The sequence below is a fragment of the Manis javanica genome, chromosome 10 (genome assembly GCF_040802235.1).
Source record: "Manis javanica isolate MJ-LG chromosome 10, MJ_LKY, whole genome shotgun sequence".
Taxonomy (NCBI): domain Eukaryota; kingdom Metazoa; phylum Chordata; class Mammalia; order Pholidota; family Manidae; genus Manis; species Manis javanica.
The window spans coordinates 67,298,280-67,317,563 of NC_133165.1; the positions used below are offsets into that span (position 1 = coordinate 67,298,280).

General features: G+C 38.3%; 1 protein-coding gene across 4 annotated transcripts in view; it reads left to right on the forward strand.

The window, feature by feature from the left end:
- The first annotated feature begins 2,053 nt into the window (after positions 1–2,053).
- The window catches only part of RAB3IP (RAB3A interacting protein), a 51,136-nt gene continuing 33,905 nt past the window's right edge, over positions 2,054–19,284 (forward strand). For 2 of the 4 annotated variants that reach the window (XM_017673736.3, XM_037022617.2), the window contains exons 1-2: positions 2,054–2,251; positions 18,877–19,152. In XM_017673736.3, the coding sequence (XP_017529225.1) occupies positions 18,902–19,152 (251 nt within the window). In that variant the 5' untranslated portion in view covers positions 2,054–2,251; positions 18,877–18,901. Of the gene's footprint in view, positions 2,252–11,970; positions 12,052–18,876; positions 19,153–19,284 lie in introns of all 4 variants that reach the window. The other 2 variants (XM_017673735.3, XM_017673734.3) reach the window with 2 other exon arrangements.

Consider the following 19,284-nt stretch of genomic DNA (forward strand, 5'->3'; position numbering starts at 1 on the left):
TGAAATGTTTCTCCTTCCCTGTTTTATTGCAGTACAGGATCTCACTATCTCATAGCTTCCTATCTAATCTGGAGTTCTGGGAATCTCCACTCTGTATCTTGGTATCTGCACTGCAAGGACACTCAAGTGTCATTATAAGTAACTACTCATGTTGCTCTTCTCATTCTCAAACTGTGCTCAAAATGTGTGAGAGGAAACATCTCTAAGTACGTTCTAAAGACCCTCATGGATGATAGGTGATTTGCAAATGGACCAACGTGGGACTCAGGCATATGGCTATTGCTTACTATTTCCTATAGATGCACAGTCTTGAGTCCTATGGAGAACAAAGCCTAGGGCCTGTCCTTTAAACATTTATGTACCAAGATAGTGCATCTGCATCTATGTCATTCACTCATCTGCATTTATTGAGCCAGACCTATTATATGTGGGGCCTTGTGCCTACACTCAAGAAGCTCATAACAAGCAGAAAAATAGACAGAACTACAATTAACATGCATGTGATAAGTGCTAGAAAGAGGCTAGGTCCAATGGGAGCACAGGTAAGGGCACATAACCCATAGGGGGGGGGGCACAGCTGGGTGGCAAGCAACAGGGAGTGGTTCACAATGGAATGGCTACCTGGGCTGAATGATGAAGGCTAAACAGGAATTAGGTAGGTAAGGAAAAGGTGGAGCGTCACAGTAACAGAAAAAGGAGCAACCTATGTAAAGACAGCATATATGAGGGAGTATGCCAAGACTGGAGAACCAAGTAGTTGCTGAATGTTTTTCTTATTCATTCCATTTAGTTGTTATCAATACTTGTCTCCCTCCCTATATTTGAGTCTTTGTGGTAGAGATTGTGTGTGATGCTTTGTTTCCATTTCCAGCAGTAGGCACAAGATGGAACCCAGCAAATGTTTGACAAATGAATGGCATTTATTCCTGACATAAAATGAATGAGATCATCTAAGGAACAATAGTTAGGAGTTCATTGATGAGGAAGGTCATATCTAATGACAGTGAACATGAGTTGGGATAGATTTATCAATTATTTGGGAATTAGAATGGATTGGACTTGCTACATTGGAGATGGGGTACAAAAGAGTAAATAATGACTTTCTGGGTTTCTGTTTGGATTCTATATCTGGCAGATAACATTAATAATAAGTAATATTCATTAGGCACTCTGCATAATGCAGTATACTCCTTTACATGTATTAAACCGTTTAGTCTCTCAATGAGTTAGTGAGGTAGATACTTTTATCATCCCTGTTTACTGATGAGAGAATTGGGACTATTAGAGATGCCTACCTAAAGTCACAGAGCTGATAGTTGATGGATTCAATCCCCAAAATTCTGATTTCTACAGTCAGACACAACCTCCTCTTCTTTACTGCCTCTAATAGATATAATCCATATACAGAATGATGGTTCTGTTCAATATGTGTATCCATAAATTGCATGTATCTTTTACTAAACATGAAGACACATATGGTGGTTGCCTCTTTCCATCAGATTTTGGGAGCTTGGTTCTGTATTTCCACTTTTCCTACTTTGAGGACCTAATGTGGGGTGTAAGTTTGATAAAAGAGTTAACACAAAAGATGAGAGAAGGCAGGAACAGAAACATTCTCGAATGTTCTAGCAGCTGCTGGACCGGTGGGATCCGGATTCTATCCGACTTCCTCCCATCCTCGGCCGCTTGGACACTGTAACGTATACATGGATGTCGAGTCTCAGGTTGGTTCCAGCAGTCCTCAACTCACAAGTTTCATTTTCCGACTTCTGGAGAGCCCAACACCATCGACGGTAACCCGAGGCCGCCGGTCGCGCCCAGGGAAACACCGTTCAGCCCTTGCTCGCTCTGATTCCCAGGGAAACCGCCTACGGGGACAACTGGGGCTCGCGCTCGGGAGACTGCGATGAGCCCCCACCGAGCGCCAGGGGGCGTGAGAGCGCGTCGGCTCTTCGGCCCCAGGCCCCGCCCCCAGGCCCGGCCCGGCCCCCCCTCGCCCCGCCCTCTCGCCCCGCCCCCGGCCCCGGCCCCCCCTCGACGCAGGGACTGTCCGCTCCCGGCTCCAGGGCCCCGCTCGCAGCGCAGGCGCAGTCCCGCGCTTCCCTCGGCGGCTCCGAGCGCAGTGCCCCCGCCGCGGCGGAGTGTAGTGGCGTCGGTTCGCCGTCCTCCGCCTTTCGCTGCTTCGGAAAGCGCTCTGTGCCGCTCTGCGAGCGCCCCTGAAAGCGGGCAGCAGCTGCGGGAGGTCGGGCAGGTGAGTGCTGCCGCGGGAGGGAGAGGCCTGGGGCAGGAGCACCGCCCCCGGTGGCGCCCGGGCGCTCGCCTCCCACAAGCGGGCCTGGAGGGGCGGCCGTAGCAGGTGCAGGTGCGCGGCGGGCGCGGCTTGCGGGGACCAGCCCGGGCGAACGCGCTTCCGCCTCTCGGCTCCCGAACCCCAGCGGAGGCGGCGGCAGGGGCTCGGCGCCTCAGGGAATCTGGGCGCCTTCTGGGGCCGCTGGGGGGCGGTGACTCCACCCCCGGCCCCAGGACACGGGCGCGTCACTCATTAACTGCGCGGCCCGAGCGCCCGAGACTGTGAGGCCGAAGCGTGGTTACCTGTCGGCGGGGCGTGCGCGGCCGGGGTCCGGGGTCGCGGGGGGTTGGAGGGGTCGAAGTTTGCGAGCAAGTCTGCAGCCCTGCGCAGCGCGGACCCTGGAGTGGGGTGAAGCAGTGGGTTTGGGCCGGGCGTCTTAGTAAAGGATGAGCGAGGATGCATGCCGAGGCGTCGAGGTCACCCTCGGGAGGTTTCGGTGAAACCTGGTGAGCAGGAGCCAGCGCGCGGAGTCGCGCCTAGGAGGCAGCTCAGGAGACTTGAGGGAGTTGAGAAGAGCTGCACAGACATAATTGTAATTACACTACCCTTCCAGCGTTGACACCTCGCTCCGTCCGCCCGGGAAAAGCGAGCTTTAATGGACTCTAGAAGTGATGATGTTAGGTGAAATCTGCAGCCCGTGAAGAGTTACCAGTTGTGGGGTTTAAAACAGTCCGTAATGACTGAAGGCTAAGATCTTAAATATTAAGAGTGCTGAGCTGGTACTGATTCTTGAGAGACAATTTAGTTTGGTAGAAATGTAGCGTATACCGAGGCTACCTGTTTCACTCTAGTTTCACCCTCCAACTCCTTCCTTTCAGTATATGAAAAGAGCAGTGTAATCTTTGGCCGTGGAATGATTACATAATTGGACGAGAGGCCGATAAAAGGATTAAAACAAAGTTATTCTATTGTAAATCTGTTGAAAGACCCAGTTTCTGTTCATTATCCTCAGTCTCATTTTGCTGTTCATACAGTTTGTCTAATGGTGAACGAAAAATCAAAAAGAGCCAGAATACCTTTGTAGACCAATCATAGTAAATATTTGATATTGTTAAACATTCCAACAGTTTTATGGGGCCTTGTTCTGTTAACATTTGTTATTTACTTACTAGTAAATGTGAATTTTGATAGAACTTTTCATGTTTAGACATTGTATCTCAAATATGGTTTGTGTGATCTAATCCTAAAGCCCTTATGGAATGTATAGGAATTTAACTATTCCTGGTGTTTGGCAGTCAGCTCACCTATGGTACTGAATACCTCTAACCTTCCACCAGGATGGATATTTGATGTTCAGCTGCTTGTGGAGTTTATAGTTAGTAGGATTTTTAATTAGATCCAATTGTACTTTTTAAATTAGTATAGTTATACATATGATTCCTTTAATATTGTTTCCTCTAATTTTTCCTAAACCCTCAGTCACCCCTCAGTGTACACATAGACACTCTACAAATATCTTTTGAAGTTGAGAGGTTAGAAATGTAGGTTCCCATCATTTTTTAATATGGCAGAACAAAAACTTGTAGGTAACAGTAGTTTTATATTTTTATTGTTGCTAGTATACCCATTTTTCTCCCTTCCTGAGCAGGACTCACTGAACCAATTAGAAAGCAGGCCAAATGACAAATTATCAATATGTTTGGTAAAGTTTTAGTTCCATTACTTACCATGTATATGACCTTGAGTAAATCCTTTAATCTTTCTAAGCTTATTTCCTCCATTTGTAAATAGATACAGTATCATGTCAAACCATAGAACTGTGTTTAATATGGTTCAGCCTTATAGGGATTTTGTATTAGTGAGATGGTACTTAAATGGGATGTGGGGGGTGGGGAAGAGGAACAGACAGCAGCTTACAGTGTACCATGCACTGTGCTGTTGCTTTAGGTGCCTTGACTCTTCCTGTCCTTGATTCCTGGGATATATTTGGTGTTACTGAATTCTACAAATCAGGAACTTGAGGCTCAGAGAAGTAAAATAGCTTGCCTATGGTAACTTAGTTGTTGAGGTTAACAACTGAGTGTGACTGTCCAAAATGGAACTCTTAAAATGCTTCTACCTTCTGTTCCTGGTCTGCACCTTCTGTAAAAGAGCTTTGTTATTATAAGGAGACACATAGATGAAAGGTGTTACTATCATTTGTTTTGGGGAAGCAGAACACACGAAGAGTTATGGTAAAGAGATCCACTTTGGTTCACAAAGGTATGTGTGCACTGATGTGAAACTACTGTTTTACCAAGTTTTCTGATGATGGCGATAACATCAATGCAGCTATGTCACAATTGAGTCTATAGAGCTCACCATGTATCAGGTTCTGGTCTAAGCACTGCACCAACTCATTTACCTTCACAGTGACCTAGTAGTTCAGTAATGCTTTGTCCTATTTTATAGTTGAGAAGGCTGAGACACTGAGGGCTTATGTAGTTTGCTTAAGGTCAGAGGGCTAATTAAGTGACAGGACTACTAGTCAGGCAGTTTTAGTGTCCATGTTCTTAACTACAAGATACCCTACTACTTTGTGTGTAGGTTGTAAAGCTGAAGAATTGTTTTATGAGATACTTAATATTAGTGTAATAAGCAATTCTCTATGTGTCACCAGAGATTTTTAAATCAAATATTCATTGAGCATCTACTCTGCAAGTCACAGTGGGGGTTAAAGAAGTATATGTAAGGAGCATGGAAGTAGGCTGCATAAATCATTTTTGTATTTTTAGAAGTTCCTCAGAATTTAGAAGGCACTTTTGACACATATACATTGTTGTGATCCTAATGAATGCCAAATAAGACACAGTGCGAGCACAGTTGGAAAGTGGGGAGGAAGGACAGACCAGCAGTGTGTAGAGATTTTGTGTTGTAATGAGAGAAAGTTTTGCTGATATTCTGGGGAGTACACTTTTTCAGACTAAACCTTTGTCCTATATAGCTCTGGTTAAAATGCAGTTCAACAAAGGGTAGCAAATTAGTTGCTTAATTAATTACTTAAATATACTTGATACCCTAAAAAATATATATCTTGAGTTTTTGAAAAATCCTTTCTAGCTAGTTTGCCCATTTCTGTACTGCTGTCCTTAGCTTTGAAAGGTAGTACCCTTTTTTCTTGTGTGCTTGCAAAGCACCTGGTGCATGCCTCTTCTGGCATTTATTAATTTTGTTACTTACATTATACTGGTAAGAGTTGACAGTCCGGTCTCTTCTGCTAGTGTACATGTGCTTTCAGGTTAGGGCTTAAGCCATCCTATCCTGCAGCTTTAGCATCGGGCCTAGAACCCAGAAGGTGCTGCACTGTGTTTGGTGATGGATGATCAGTAGAGGAATGGTAGGATGTGTTGAAATTGATCTAGTGGTAGAAATGGAAATGAGTGTTCAAATGAATTGAGGGGACTAGGGATTAAGGGAAGGGAAAGAGCTTCCTCTGGCAGCATTAACTTGCTATCTTGATTTTTCCCTCCTGCTTTCCCTTTCAACTTAGAACCAAATGAGGTGGTTTCATAAACTATCTAATCATGATAAGAAAAAAGTGGAAATCTTAATTTATCTTAGAATATTGGCAACACAAAAAATTAAATAGCTAAAGCCATAAGCTAAGATTACTTAGTGGAAAAAGAATGAAAATTAGTGTAATAGTTCGGGTTTATGAGATTTTTGCTTGTGGTTAACAACAGGTTGTATATATAAGCATAATGGGAGTAGATATATTCCCATTATGTATATGTAGAGAATACATATACATATATAAGCTGAATGACAATTTAATACAAAGAAACTGCGCAGGAATGTGGGAGCCCTAGAACTATAAAGGAGTACATGGATGATAGCTTAGAACCAGTCAGATGAGTGGATTGTAATTTGATGTGTCCAGAGAATAGTACTGAATATTTGTTTTGGGGCACCTGATTGACAGATCAGGATAAAGTGTGAAAGAACAACTGAAATAAGTTCAAAAACAGTAGTAAATGTGCATTAATTAACTTCCCCTTGGGGAACTCTATACCTCAGAAAGACTAGTTCTCCCCTTTCTCCCCTTGTCCCTCAGATAAGTAAGGCTCTCTTCTGGTTGTAAGATGAACCCTTTTCTAGGCTCTTGTTATTTTCTGATCATTTATTCCTTAGATCTTTACAAGTGCCATTCATTTATGTCGTGCTTTACAATCTGTAAGGGTGTTTACATTGACAGTTAAGTCATTAGATGTTCTTAAATGTAGGCGGGGGAGATAATCTCACCACCACTGTAGAGGTTTAAATTTAGGCTCAGAGAAAGTTTGCCTGAATTCACACAGCTACCTATTAACAGAATCTGAATTAGAAAGGTTTACTGAAGCTAGTTTGATAAAATACTCAGGTTTCCCCAAACTTAAAAAACTCAGTTTCTCCTGTCTTGACACTCAAGGTACTTACTGTTTTATCTCTGTTTTTAAAAAAAGATAACCTGCGATCAGGTTATCTTTGTCTCTACTCCGCACTGCTTTGCTATTCATTCCCTTTCTAAAGACTCTTATTATTTATTTATTTGTCCAAACAGTATATACTTCAGTGCCTACTGAAACTTTAGTTGACATAATAGTCTTGCATATGTAAAATAAGGAGGCTTCCACTATTAAGAAAATGAAACTTGGAAAGTGCTTTTTTTTTCTTTCTGTTCCAAGGATTTGTAATTAAAATTGTAGTAACCAAGTTAAGTTCTGCACATTTTCTGAAAATCCTTAATTTAAAACGTGCAATAACTAACATCTCTGTGTCAGGGGATACATCCTGTGGAATTAGTAAATAGAAATTAGTATGTGGTCTGTTTTATTAAGAGTGGGAAGACTGTGTAGCTTGATTAACCATCTGACTAACTTTTCCCTTGGGTTCTTAATTAAATCCACACTCATAGACTGCTACTTAAAATGTAAATGTGAATTTTTTTTGTCACAAAATATTAGCTTGGAAAACCAATTAAAATAATGTGAAAGTTAATGAGAAAATGATTTTACATACATATTTACATATATATATATATACACACATACATAAATGTATACTTTTTGGTCTTTTTATTCCCCCTTTATATAGTATTTGAATAAATCTCAAAGCTTTCTAATTATGGAGAATTTCAAATAAAGTAAGTAGACAGAAAGTTTAATGACTCTCAGAGTTCCCATCATCTAGCCCCAAAGCCATCAACAGTCAGTCCTGCCCATCTGCTTCTGTATTATTTTGAGCAAATTTCAGGCATTGCACATTGCACAATTTCATCTGTAAATATTCAGTATATATTTCTAAAAGGTAAAGGCAGTTAGTGACAATACTGTTTTACACTTGAAAAAATCAACATAAATTCCTAAGTATCAAAGTATGCACACTTTTTTGAATATATAAGAATAAGGTGCTGTGATAAAACCCAGCTTCTGTTTATTTTTATTTGTATACTTTTTTTCACCCCAAGTCCTATAGCAGCCGAAAAGGTATTTTAAATCCCAGCAGAGCAGCAAAAGAGAGGAGGAAATGATGATAGCAAAGAGAATGTAAGGGTAAAGAAAAAGAAGAGAAAGCACACAGAGCAACAGCAGAGTCTCATTCATTACTTGTGCGCTACAGAAACTGTAGTTTTCCTGAATGAGACAGGTCAGAGATCAAGGAGTATTTTTCTGTTTAGATTGCTTATCTTTACTTGTTGGGTGAGACCTGTCCTAGAGAGCCTCTGTGTTGATCTAACCTTTATCAGAGTCTTACTTCTCCGACAAAATCAATTTTACCTATTATGAGATTCTTAGAATTAGTTGAGTCAGGAGTTGAAGTCGCTCACACCAGAGTTTGAATCCTAGCTCTGTTATTTATTGACTGTTTGACCTTGACAGAATTAATGTCTTTGAGCCTTAGTTTATCTGTAGAGATTTTACATGTCAATGGGATGCATGAGGAATAACTAGAATAATGTATATAATATGTGTATATGTCACACATACAGAATGTACATTATTGTGTTATTTGTCTTTGATGATGTTTGTGCTGATACAGTGTGACAAAAATATTTGGCAAGTATTAGGAAATACCTTAGAGATCATTATACTTAGTAATAACTAATTTTAATGGTAAGTGGCAGGTACGGTACTAAGCTCTTTATTATTGTCTGACTTAATTCTCATGGCAACCTTATGAGATCGGTACAGTTAATATCCTCATTTATCACACGAGAGACTGAAACTTAGAACTCTAAGGTCACATTATTAGTAACTGGTCCAGCTAGGATCTGAGCCTAATACCAGAGTATAATAAGCTTTTTGGTGAGGTAGCAAATACTGGTTAATTCTTCCCATTGGAATTCAACCCCTGGTCCTCCTTCTAAGACAGGTACATTCACCACTTCACAGCCAAGATCACTGGGTCGAATTCTAGCACTAATTAGATGAAGATGTCTAGGCTTAGAGAAGTTTAATGATGTGCACAAGTTTGGAGGTACAACTCAGAACTTGGTCAAAACTAGAACCTTCAGTACAGGTATTTCTACTCTGCTGTGATGCATATAACCTCCTGTGCTGGAAATGATTTTACTTTCCGAAGCATGTGCTTTGAAGAGGTTTAATAAATCTGGAATTAAAATTATTTAATTTCCAGATATTAAATTAATAAGGAAAAAACAAGAATCACAGCTTTAAAATGTCTTTTTCTACTCGTAAATCCTGTCTTTCCCACTTGTCAAGATAAGTTAAAGGGAATGTGCTTTCTGTCATAAAATAGATTTTATTCTTTTAGACTACTGATAGAAGTTGAGTTCCTTGATTCATTTAAATTAAGTATTTTAATTTTTCCACATCCTTCAGATGTTGAAGATATTATACTAGCAATTTGTCTTAATTTCTTGAGCTGTCCTAGAATGCCTTTTGTTCTCAAATAGAAACCTCATTTTAATTAGAAAAAATAATTTTTAAAGCAAGTTATTAGGATTTTTCTCGACATTATTAAATGAGTTAATACATGTGAAAGTCACATAACAACAGTAGTTAGTTGCAACAGCATCTGGCACACAGTTAACTGATGTTGGCTGCTGTTTTTGCTGTGCTGATAATGACTTCAGGAAAGAAGGAATGGTGTGAAGTATATATGGGTGATCAGAAGTAAACTGTTTGATGAACTTTCCCTTATGACTGAAAGTCAGCTTTACTTCTTGGAACTGAGTAATAATAAAGTGAACTGAGCTATGCTGGTAATTCACACATGAGAATTTAATTCGTTCTACTTTTTCACACTTTGGCTGCGATCCTTGACAAGTTCAGTTTATAAATTGGAATATTCTCCAATTGAAATTAGTTTGTTTGAGTTACTAACTCAAACCTAAAAGTAAAGAATACCACTGTTTAAAATAGTCATTTATTTTACTCGTAGGACAACTTTGACTGTAAGATAAATCTTAAAAGCTTTCATATATTTTTAAGAGTAAAAGATTCTCAGACCAATGTGATTCTTTTATGGACATTTCATATGCTTGAAAAGGGGACTAAATTTAATCTTAAAATAATCTCAGAAGTGACTTGAATTTAAATGATGTTGAAATGTATCCCTTGGAATGGAAACATTGTAGGTAAGAGCACTGCTCAGAGGTGCTGTTTAAGTGCTGTATGCATTATTTCCTTAATTCTCAGCCTGCAAGGTAGAAAAGGTAGGCACGGATTTCCAGATGAGAGAATGTAAGCACTGATCAGCCCAATAATTTGACAGGAATAGGATTTAAACCTGCCTCTCTTTGAGGCTTGCCTCTGTGTTCACTGCCTGTACTCCAGTTTATGAAATCTATGTGTTTCCCAAAAAAGCTTTGCTTTCACACCTGCCAAGCCCTTCCAAGTGCTCTTTCTCATCATTTCCTACTTGTGTTTTCGGTCTTGTCTTTGGCTTTGCTTTTCCTGGAAGGCCTTTCTTTGATTTCTTTGCCCCTCCTGAGTAGTCTCTTGGATCCCTTTGCATCTTCTGTTGTGTTTATCACATTGTATTATTGTCTCTACTTGTCAGTCTCTCCTGCTTTATTGAGACTATATGGAAGCAGAGATGATTTTTCATTTTCTTTCCCCAGAACCGGGAACATGGTAGGTCCTCAAAATACTTGTTGAAAGAATAACTGAAATATTATATTTGTATATAGGAAAAATAAGGAGGGTATTGCATTGGTAATGGATTTTAATTCAGTGTAAGGAGAAACATTTTTACTCAATTGGTAAAACAGTGGACTGGCAAGGCAGTTCTATGGTGGTAGTGTGTCATGGTGGTTAAAATTTGGACTCTGGAGTCTGACAGACATAGGTCTTAGTCCTGGCTATCCTAAACTGGTTTCCTCAATTTAAAAATGTACTGGAACCTGATATTTAGTGAGTGCCCAATAAATATTAGCTGCTATTGTAGGAGAAACTGCCCTCTGTGTGATTGGGACTAGTAATCGGATGGCTTAGCTCCCCATTCCATTCCTCCCCCCTGCGTTATTTTAAAGCAAATCCAAGTAATCTTATTTCATCTATAAATACTTAAGTGTATATCTCGAAAACATAAGCACTTCTTAATATAAACTTACCATTATCTCTAAAACTTCACAAGAATTCATAGTAATACCACTAATATGCAGTGTTCAAGTTTTCTTAGTCATCTCGTAATATTTGTTTTTATAATTGGTTTCTTCAAATAAGAATCCAGAAAGGGCCACACATTGTAGTTACATCTATTAAGTCTGCTGTTAAACCTTCAACTCCTTCTTTTTCTCTGGTTTATTTATTGAAGAAACATAAGATGCAAACCTCAAAAGAGGTAGGTTTAAATTCTGCTCCTGTCAAACTGCAGGACTAATGTGTGCCTAGTCAAGTTTGTCTAGTGGAGTTTTCCAAAGTCTGGATTTTGCTGCTTTCCTCTCATTCTGTTATTTAATATGTTTCTTCTCTGTATTTCTTATAAACTGATGAAGACTTAGAAGCTTTGTTGGCGTGGGGTCCTTTTTTTTTTCCTTAGGGGCAAGAATGCCTCATGGATGGTGGTGGTGTTCATTTCCTATTTTAGTACAGAATTTTATAATATCTGGTATTTTTGCTTTTTGGGATAAGATGTTTTAATAAGTTCAGGTACTTGAATTCTGATTCAGTAACTGTAAAGTTCCCAGATAGCTTTTTATTAATGGGTTTTAATAGTTACTGATAAGTGTTGGTGTAGGACCATTCTTTCATTATTATCGCAAAGTTATATTAAGTGGGATCTTTTAAAAATAACTTTTCCACCTAAAATGTTTAGTTCTCTGATGTCCAGGAAAGTCAGGATAAAAACCTGATTCTTTCCTTTATTTTACCAGTTTTCAAAATAATGAATTGGTTCCATAGCACCAATCAGAGGGGACTGGTGAGATCTTGTTTCTGTTTTCTTTATAGTAATCATCATAAATTCGTGGATTTAAAAATACTTTTGTTTCACTTCTTTAAAGATACTACCCCTTTTGAAGTGCATATTGTCCCACCTTTGGTTAGGGGGAGTCCTTCTGATACCACTCGAGTGTCGTTGTCTCCAACAGCTTTCTGCGTCCTGATATAATGCAGGGTTCCAGGGTCCATCTGTACATTACTGCCCGAGGCCAGCAGCAGCCATTTCTCCAAGGAGCCCTTTTTCTTTTTTTGTAGGAAATGGTATGACTCTGGGCACAAGGAGTACTCATTGCTCCCGAGTCAGTTACTGTTGTTACACCTTCTCAGTGCATAAAGGTAGGAATTTTTTAATAGAATTTTTCTTTCTGATATTTCTTATTTGACTTTGTTTGTATCTCTTCCCATATGCTGAAAATCTTAGTTCCAAATGACGTTAGCAGAGTAACTTACTTGCTTAATCTTATTGTATGTATGTAATAGTTTTAGAAAACAATATTAACTTTATTACTAATACGATTACTGGAAATACTTTATTAATTTTTTCACTACTTTTGTCATTAGAATATGTTCCACTAGGGATGTTTTAAAATCACTTGCAGTAGCTCTTTTTGGCATGGTTAAGCTATAATCTCAGTATGTAGCTGGGTTTGTTTGTTTCATTTTTAGAGATTCTTTTTAAAATTAGTTTTGTTCTATCAGTTACATGGTTCCAAATGCAAACTCAAATCTGCAAGGCAAGGTGCATTTGGAAAAATCTAGCTACCATGCCTATCCCCCTCTTCCTGTTCTCATCTTCTTTCTATAGTAACCGTTTTTGTTAGCTTTTGGTTCAGCTTTCCACTTCTAAAATATAAGTATACATACAGACAAATACATATATATGTTACATATACATATAAAAAATTTGTATTCTTTAAACAAAGGTAGCTTACTATACAGTTATGTATCTTGTTTTTTTAGCTTGTCAGTATATCCTTGAGATCACTTCATAGCAGTGTGTAGATGTTATTCATTTCTTTTTACAGCTGCATAGTGCTTCATTATGAGGATGTACATGAGTTCATTTGATCAGCCTTTTGCTGTTACAAGACTTTGTCAGTCTTTTGATAATGCTGTTAGCCATATGCATATGTCTTTCTTATTTTGCCTGTTTAACTTTGGAATAAAGCCCTCAATGTGGGCCTGCTGGGTCAGAGGTTTAATGAATATGACCTTTTGCTAGATATTGTCAAATTCTCCTCCATAGGATTTGTACCATTTTGCATTTCCAGAAATGGAAATGCTTTCACACTTTGTGGTGCAATGAACCTCTTAAGATGTAGAGAGGTCAGTTGTAAATTGAGTATTAAACATTTTAGATTCCTTGTTAGTATAGTATTTTGGGTGAAAAAACAAAGGTTAGTTTCAATTTGAGAACTGAAATTGCTATTTGGTACAATAAAGAAAACTGATTGGATTTGAAATTTGGTATTTGTAGATTTAACAGTTACAGTTTTGATTGTTCATATCAAAGGTCTGGGACATGTAGTTATCTGTGCTTTAAGAGAGTATATAATTATTTATCAACATGCTTTTTTCACAATTTAACTGCAGCCTTTATTCTCTACTTTTTTTTATTAAAGTATCATTGACATACAAACTTATGATAGTTTCACATAAACAACACAGTGCTTTCACCATTCACCCATATTATCAAGTCCTCACTCCCTACATTGTAGTCAGTGTCTATCAACATAGTAAGATGTTACAGAGTCATTACTTGTCTTCTCCATGCTGTACTGTCTTCCCTATGACCTACCTATATTGTGATTGTAAATTATAGTACCCCTTAATTCCCTTCTCCCTCCCTCCTTAACGCACCTTCCTCCTTGGTAACCACTAGTCCCTTCTTGGTGTCTATGAGTCTGCAGCTATTTTGTTCCTTCTGTTTACTTTGTTTTTATACTCCACAAATGAGTGAAATCATTTGGTATTTGTCTTTCTTCACCTGGCTTATTTCACTGAGCATAATACCCTCTAGATCCATCCATGTTCTTGCAAATTTCTTTTCTTTTTACGGCTGAATAAAATACATTGTGTATATGTACCACTTCATCTTTATCCATTCATCTAATGATGGACACTTGCGTTGCTTCCGTATCTTGGCTATTGTAAATAGTGCAGTAATAAACACAGGGGTGCATATGTCTTTTCAAATCGAGTCTTGTTTTCTTCAGGTAAATTCCTAGGAATGGAATGACTGGGCCAAATGGTGTTTCTATTATTAGTATTTTAGGAACCTCCATAATTGTTTTCCACAATGATCGAATCCATTTGCATTCCCACCAATGGTGTAGGAAGGTTCCCCTTTCTCCACATCCTAGTCAACATTTGTTATTTCTTGTCTGTTTGATGCTGGCCATCCTAACTGGTATAGGGTGATATCTCATTGTGGTTTTAATTTTCATTTCCCTGATGATCAGCATGTCCTTGATGATTAGTGATGTGGAGCATCTTTTCATGTGCCTGTTGGCCATCTGTATTTCTTCTTTGGAGAAGTGTCTGTTCAGATTCTCTACCCATGTTTTAATCAGATTATTTGTGTTGAGGCTTGTGAGTTCTTTATATATTTTGGATATTAACCCTTTATCAGATAAATCATTTATGAAGATATTCTCCCATACTGTAGGCTGCCTTTTGTTCTGCTGATGGTGTCCTTTGCTGTACAGAAGCTTTTTAGTTTGATGTAGTCTCACTTGTTCATTTTTATTTTGTTTTCCTTGCCTGAGGAGATGTGTTCAGGGAAAAGTTGCTCATGTTTATATTCAAGATATTTTTGCTCATGTTTTCTTATCAGAGTTTTATGGTTTCATGTCTTCAGATCTTTGATCTGTTTCTAGTTCAGTTTTGTGTATGGAGTTAGACAATAATTCAGTTTCATTCTCTTGCTGTCCAGTTTTCCCAACATCAGTTGCTGAAGAGACTGTCTTTTCTCCATTGTGTAGTCATGGCTCCTTTATCGTATATTAATTGACTGTATATGCATGGGTTTATATCTGGGCTCTCTAGTCTGTTCCATTGGTTTATGTTTCTGTTCTTGTGTCAGTACCAAATTGTCTTGATTACTGTGGCTCTGTAGTAGAGCTTGAAGTCAGAGAGCGTACTCCCCCCAGCTTTATTCCTCCTTCTCAGGCTATTGCTTTGGCTCTTCAGGGTCTTTTGTGGTTCCATATGAATTTTAGAATTATTTGTTCTGGTTCATTGAAGAATGATGTTGGTATTTTGATAGGGACTGCGATGAATCTGTAGATTGCTTTGGGCAGGGTGGCCATTTTGACAATATTAATTCCTCCTATCCATGAACATGGGATAGATTTCCATTTATCGCTGTCTGATTTTTCAGGGTATAGGTCTTTTACCTCCTTAGTTAGGTTTATTTCTAGGTACTTTTTATTTCTGATGCAGTTGTAAACGGACTTGTTTTCCTGAGTTCTCTTTCTGCTAATTTGTTGTTGTATATAAGAATGTAACAGATTTCTGTGTATTAATTTTGTATCCTGCAACTTTGCTGAATTCAATTATTAGTTCTAGTAGTTTTTGGTGGAGTCTTTAGGGTTTTCTTTGTATGTCATGTTATCTGCAAACAGTGATAGTTTAACTTATTTCTTACCAATCTGGATGCCTTTTATTTCTTTGTGTTGTATGATTGCCATGGCTAGGACCTCCAGATCTATGTTGAATAAAAGTGGGGAGAGAGGGCATCCTTGTTTTTTTCCCAATATTAGATGATATCTTTCACCTTTTTGCTGTTAAGTATGATGTTGACTGTGGGTTTGTTGTATATGGCTTCTGTGATGTTGGGGTTCTCTCTACTATTAAGAATAGGAAAGAGTAAAATTTTTCAGTTTAATGAATGAATTTTTTTATGGAGAAATTATGTGTTATATTGGTGCTTCTCTTTGGAAATTTGGGGAAGTTCTGGGGAGGTATCAGAATAATTAGAGCTCTATTGTAGGAAGGAAAAAAAGTGGGAAGAGAGTTCAGATCATAGAAGTTTTGATTTTCAGACTAATTTTGGACTTTGTAGACAGTGGAAAGCAGTAAAGGATTTATAAGATATCGTTTAGATTCTTCAAGTGAAAAACATGAGTGGTACACTTTTTAGCTTTCATGTAAATTTTGTGGTGTAATTGAGTAGTTATATGAAATAGTTTTTTTTTTCACACCCCTGTAAATTGACAATATTTATTTGTTTTCCTGTCCTTTTTCGTGGTTGTATTTGTTGACTTACAAGCATTCTTTTTTCTTTTCTTCTTTTTTTATTTGGTATCATTAATCTACAATTACATGAGCAACATTATGGTTACTAGATAAGCCCCCACCACATACCCCATTATAGTGACTGTCCATCAGCGTACTAAGATGCCAGAGAATCACTACTTGTCTTCTCTGTGTTGCACAGCCCTCCCCATGCCTCCCCCACATTATACATGCTAATCATATTGCCCCTTTCTTTTTTCCCCCCCCTTATCCCTCCCTGCCCACCCATCCTCCCCAGTCCCTTTCCCTTTGGTAACTGTTAGTCCATTCTTGGGTTCTGTGAGTCTGCTGCTGCTCCTTCAGTTTTTTCTTTATTCTTATATTCCACATATGAGTGAAATCATTTGGTACTTGTCTTTCTCCACCTGGCTTATTTCACTGAGCATAATACCCTCTAACTCCATCCATGTTGTTGCAAATGGTAGGATTTGTTTTATTCTTATGGCTGAATAATATCCATTGTGTATGTGTACCACATCTTCTTCATCCATTCATCTACTTATGGACACTTAGGTTGCTTCCATTTCTTGGCTATTGTAAATAGTGCTGCAATAAACATAGGGGTGCATCTGTCTTTTTCAAACTGGGCTGCTGCATTCTTAGGGGAAATTCCTAGGAGTGGAATTCCTGGGTCAAATGGCATTTCTATTTTGAGTTTTTTGAGGAACCTCCATACTGCTTTCCACAATGGTTGAACTAATTTACATTCCCACCAGCAGTGTAGGAGGGTTTTGCTTTCTCCGCATCCTTGCCAGCATTTGTTGTTCGTAGTCTTTTCTATGTTGGCCATCCTAACTGGTGTGAGGGGATACCTCATTGTGGTTTTAATTTGCATTTCCCTGATAATTAGCGATGGGAAGCATCTTTTCATGTGCCTGTTGGCTATCTGAATTTCTTCTTTGGAGAAGTGTTTGTTCAGGTCCTCTGCCCATTTATTACTTGGATTATTTGCTTTTTGTTTGTTGAGGTGCATAGACTCTTTATATATTTTGGATGTCAACCCTTTATCTGATATGTCATTTATGAATATATTCTCCCACTCTGTAGGATGTCTTTTTTGTTCCATTGATGGTATCCTTTGCTGTACAGAAGCTTCTCAGCTTGATATATATAGTCCCACTTGTTCATTTTTGCTTTTGTTTCCCTTGCCTGGGGAGATATATTCATGAAGAAGTTGCTCATGTTTATGTCCAAGAGATTTTTGCCTATAAGAGTTTGATGGTTTCATGACTTACATTCAGGTCTTTGATCCATTTCAAATTTAATTTTGTGTATGGGGTTAGACATGATCCAGTTTCATTCTCTTACAAGTAACTGTCCAGTTTTGCCAGCACCAGCTGTTGAAGAGGCTGTCATTTCTCCATTGTATATCCATGACTCCTTTTTCATATATTAATTGACCGCATATGTTTGGATTAATATCTGGACTCTCTATTCTGTTCTACTGGTCTGTGGGTCTGTTCTTGTGACAGTACCAAATTGTCTTGATTACTGTGGCTTTGTAGTGGAGCTTGAAGTTGGGAATCGAAATCCCCCTTGCTTTATTCTTCCTTCAGGATTGCTTTGGCTATTCGGGGTCTTTGGTGGTTCCATATGAATTTTAGAACTGTTTGTTCCAGTTTGTTGAAGAATGCTGTTGGTATTTTGATAGGGATTGCACTGAATCTGTAGATTGCCTTAGGCAGGATGGCCATTTTGACAATATTAATTCTTCCTAGCCAAGACATGGGATGAATTTCCATTTGTTAGTGTCCTCTTTAATTTCTCTTAAGAGTGTCTTGTAGTTTTCATGGTATAGGTCTTTCACTTCCTTGGTTAGGTTTATTCCTAAGTTTTTTATTCTTTTTGATGCAATTGTGAATGGAATTGTTTTCCTGATTTCTCTTTCTGTTAGCTCATGAAATAGGTTTTGCTTGCAGAGAAATTGAATCATATGTTATTGTTAATGGCTAACTATGATAACATGTTTACTGCAGCCATACTACGTACCAGATACATAGTACAATACTAAGTACTTTATATGGGTTTTCTTCTTTGAGTCTCACAGCAGCCTGGAGAGGAAATAATGTTATCCCCATACTCATCCCATCAGAAGAGAAATTGAAGGTTTAGAAAAATATAACTTGTTATCCTAGATTGGATCCTGGGCCTATGAAACATTGTTGGGGCAGTCAGTGAAACGACTGTGGCCTTCTGATTATATAGTAATATTGATCAGTGTCAGCTTCCTGATTTTGGTGAAGGTTTTGTAGTTAGCTAGGAGAATCTCCTTGTACTTAGAATATATATACAGAGGTATTAGTGATGGGCATCATGTCTGAAACCTGTTCTGAAATGGTTCTAAAATGTTAACAACTTCATAATCTGGGTGAAAGATATATAGGAGCTCTGCAACTTGTATGTAAATTTGAAATTATTTCAAAAGGAAAAAAAGCGCTGACTCCTCTAAAGTCCCATAGCCAGTATGAGGCAGAGCAAAACACATGGTTGAACATAGTTATTTCGTTCTAAGTATATATATCTTTACTGCCTCTTCGACTTACTCTTACCAGCGTCACATATCATAGCAAAGTTAAAAATATCAAGCAAATTGTTATTCATTCCTCATTGTCACCTGTTAATTGTACTCACTTTAATAGAACTAGTTATCACTTTCAAGTTTATTTCAAATCAGACTGGTTACCTTTTGCAATATTTATATTCTGAGGTCACTTAAATAAATATTAAATTACTCATTTTTGTCTTTTCTCAGTTTATACAACTATATAAGGGACTGTTAAATACATTTTGTAATTTATACCTCTTCATGTAATTTTAAATGTCACTATCTCAAAATAATTACTGCTTTTTGTTTTACTATAGGTTATCTTATGATGAGGCTTTTGCTATGGCTAATGACCCCTTGGAAGGCTTCCATGAAGTAAACCTTGCTTCACCTACTTCTCCAGACCTTCTTGGTGTGTACGAATCAGGAACTCAAGAGCAGACTACCTCACCAAGTGTCATCTACCGGCCACATCCTTCAGCCTTATGCTCTGCCCCTGTCCAGGCTAATGCCTTAGATGTCTCTGACCTTCCTACACAACCTGTGTATTCATCCCCCAGACATTTAAATTGTGCAGAAATATCCAATATCAGGTAGGAGATCATCAAGCTGCTTCTTTTGGAGTGTTGTATTAAATAAATGGACAGTTTGCTTGGTTATCTTGTTTTAAATTTACATATTTTAGAAAATTTGAATAATGTAAACTTGTCCATGAAGAGCAATAC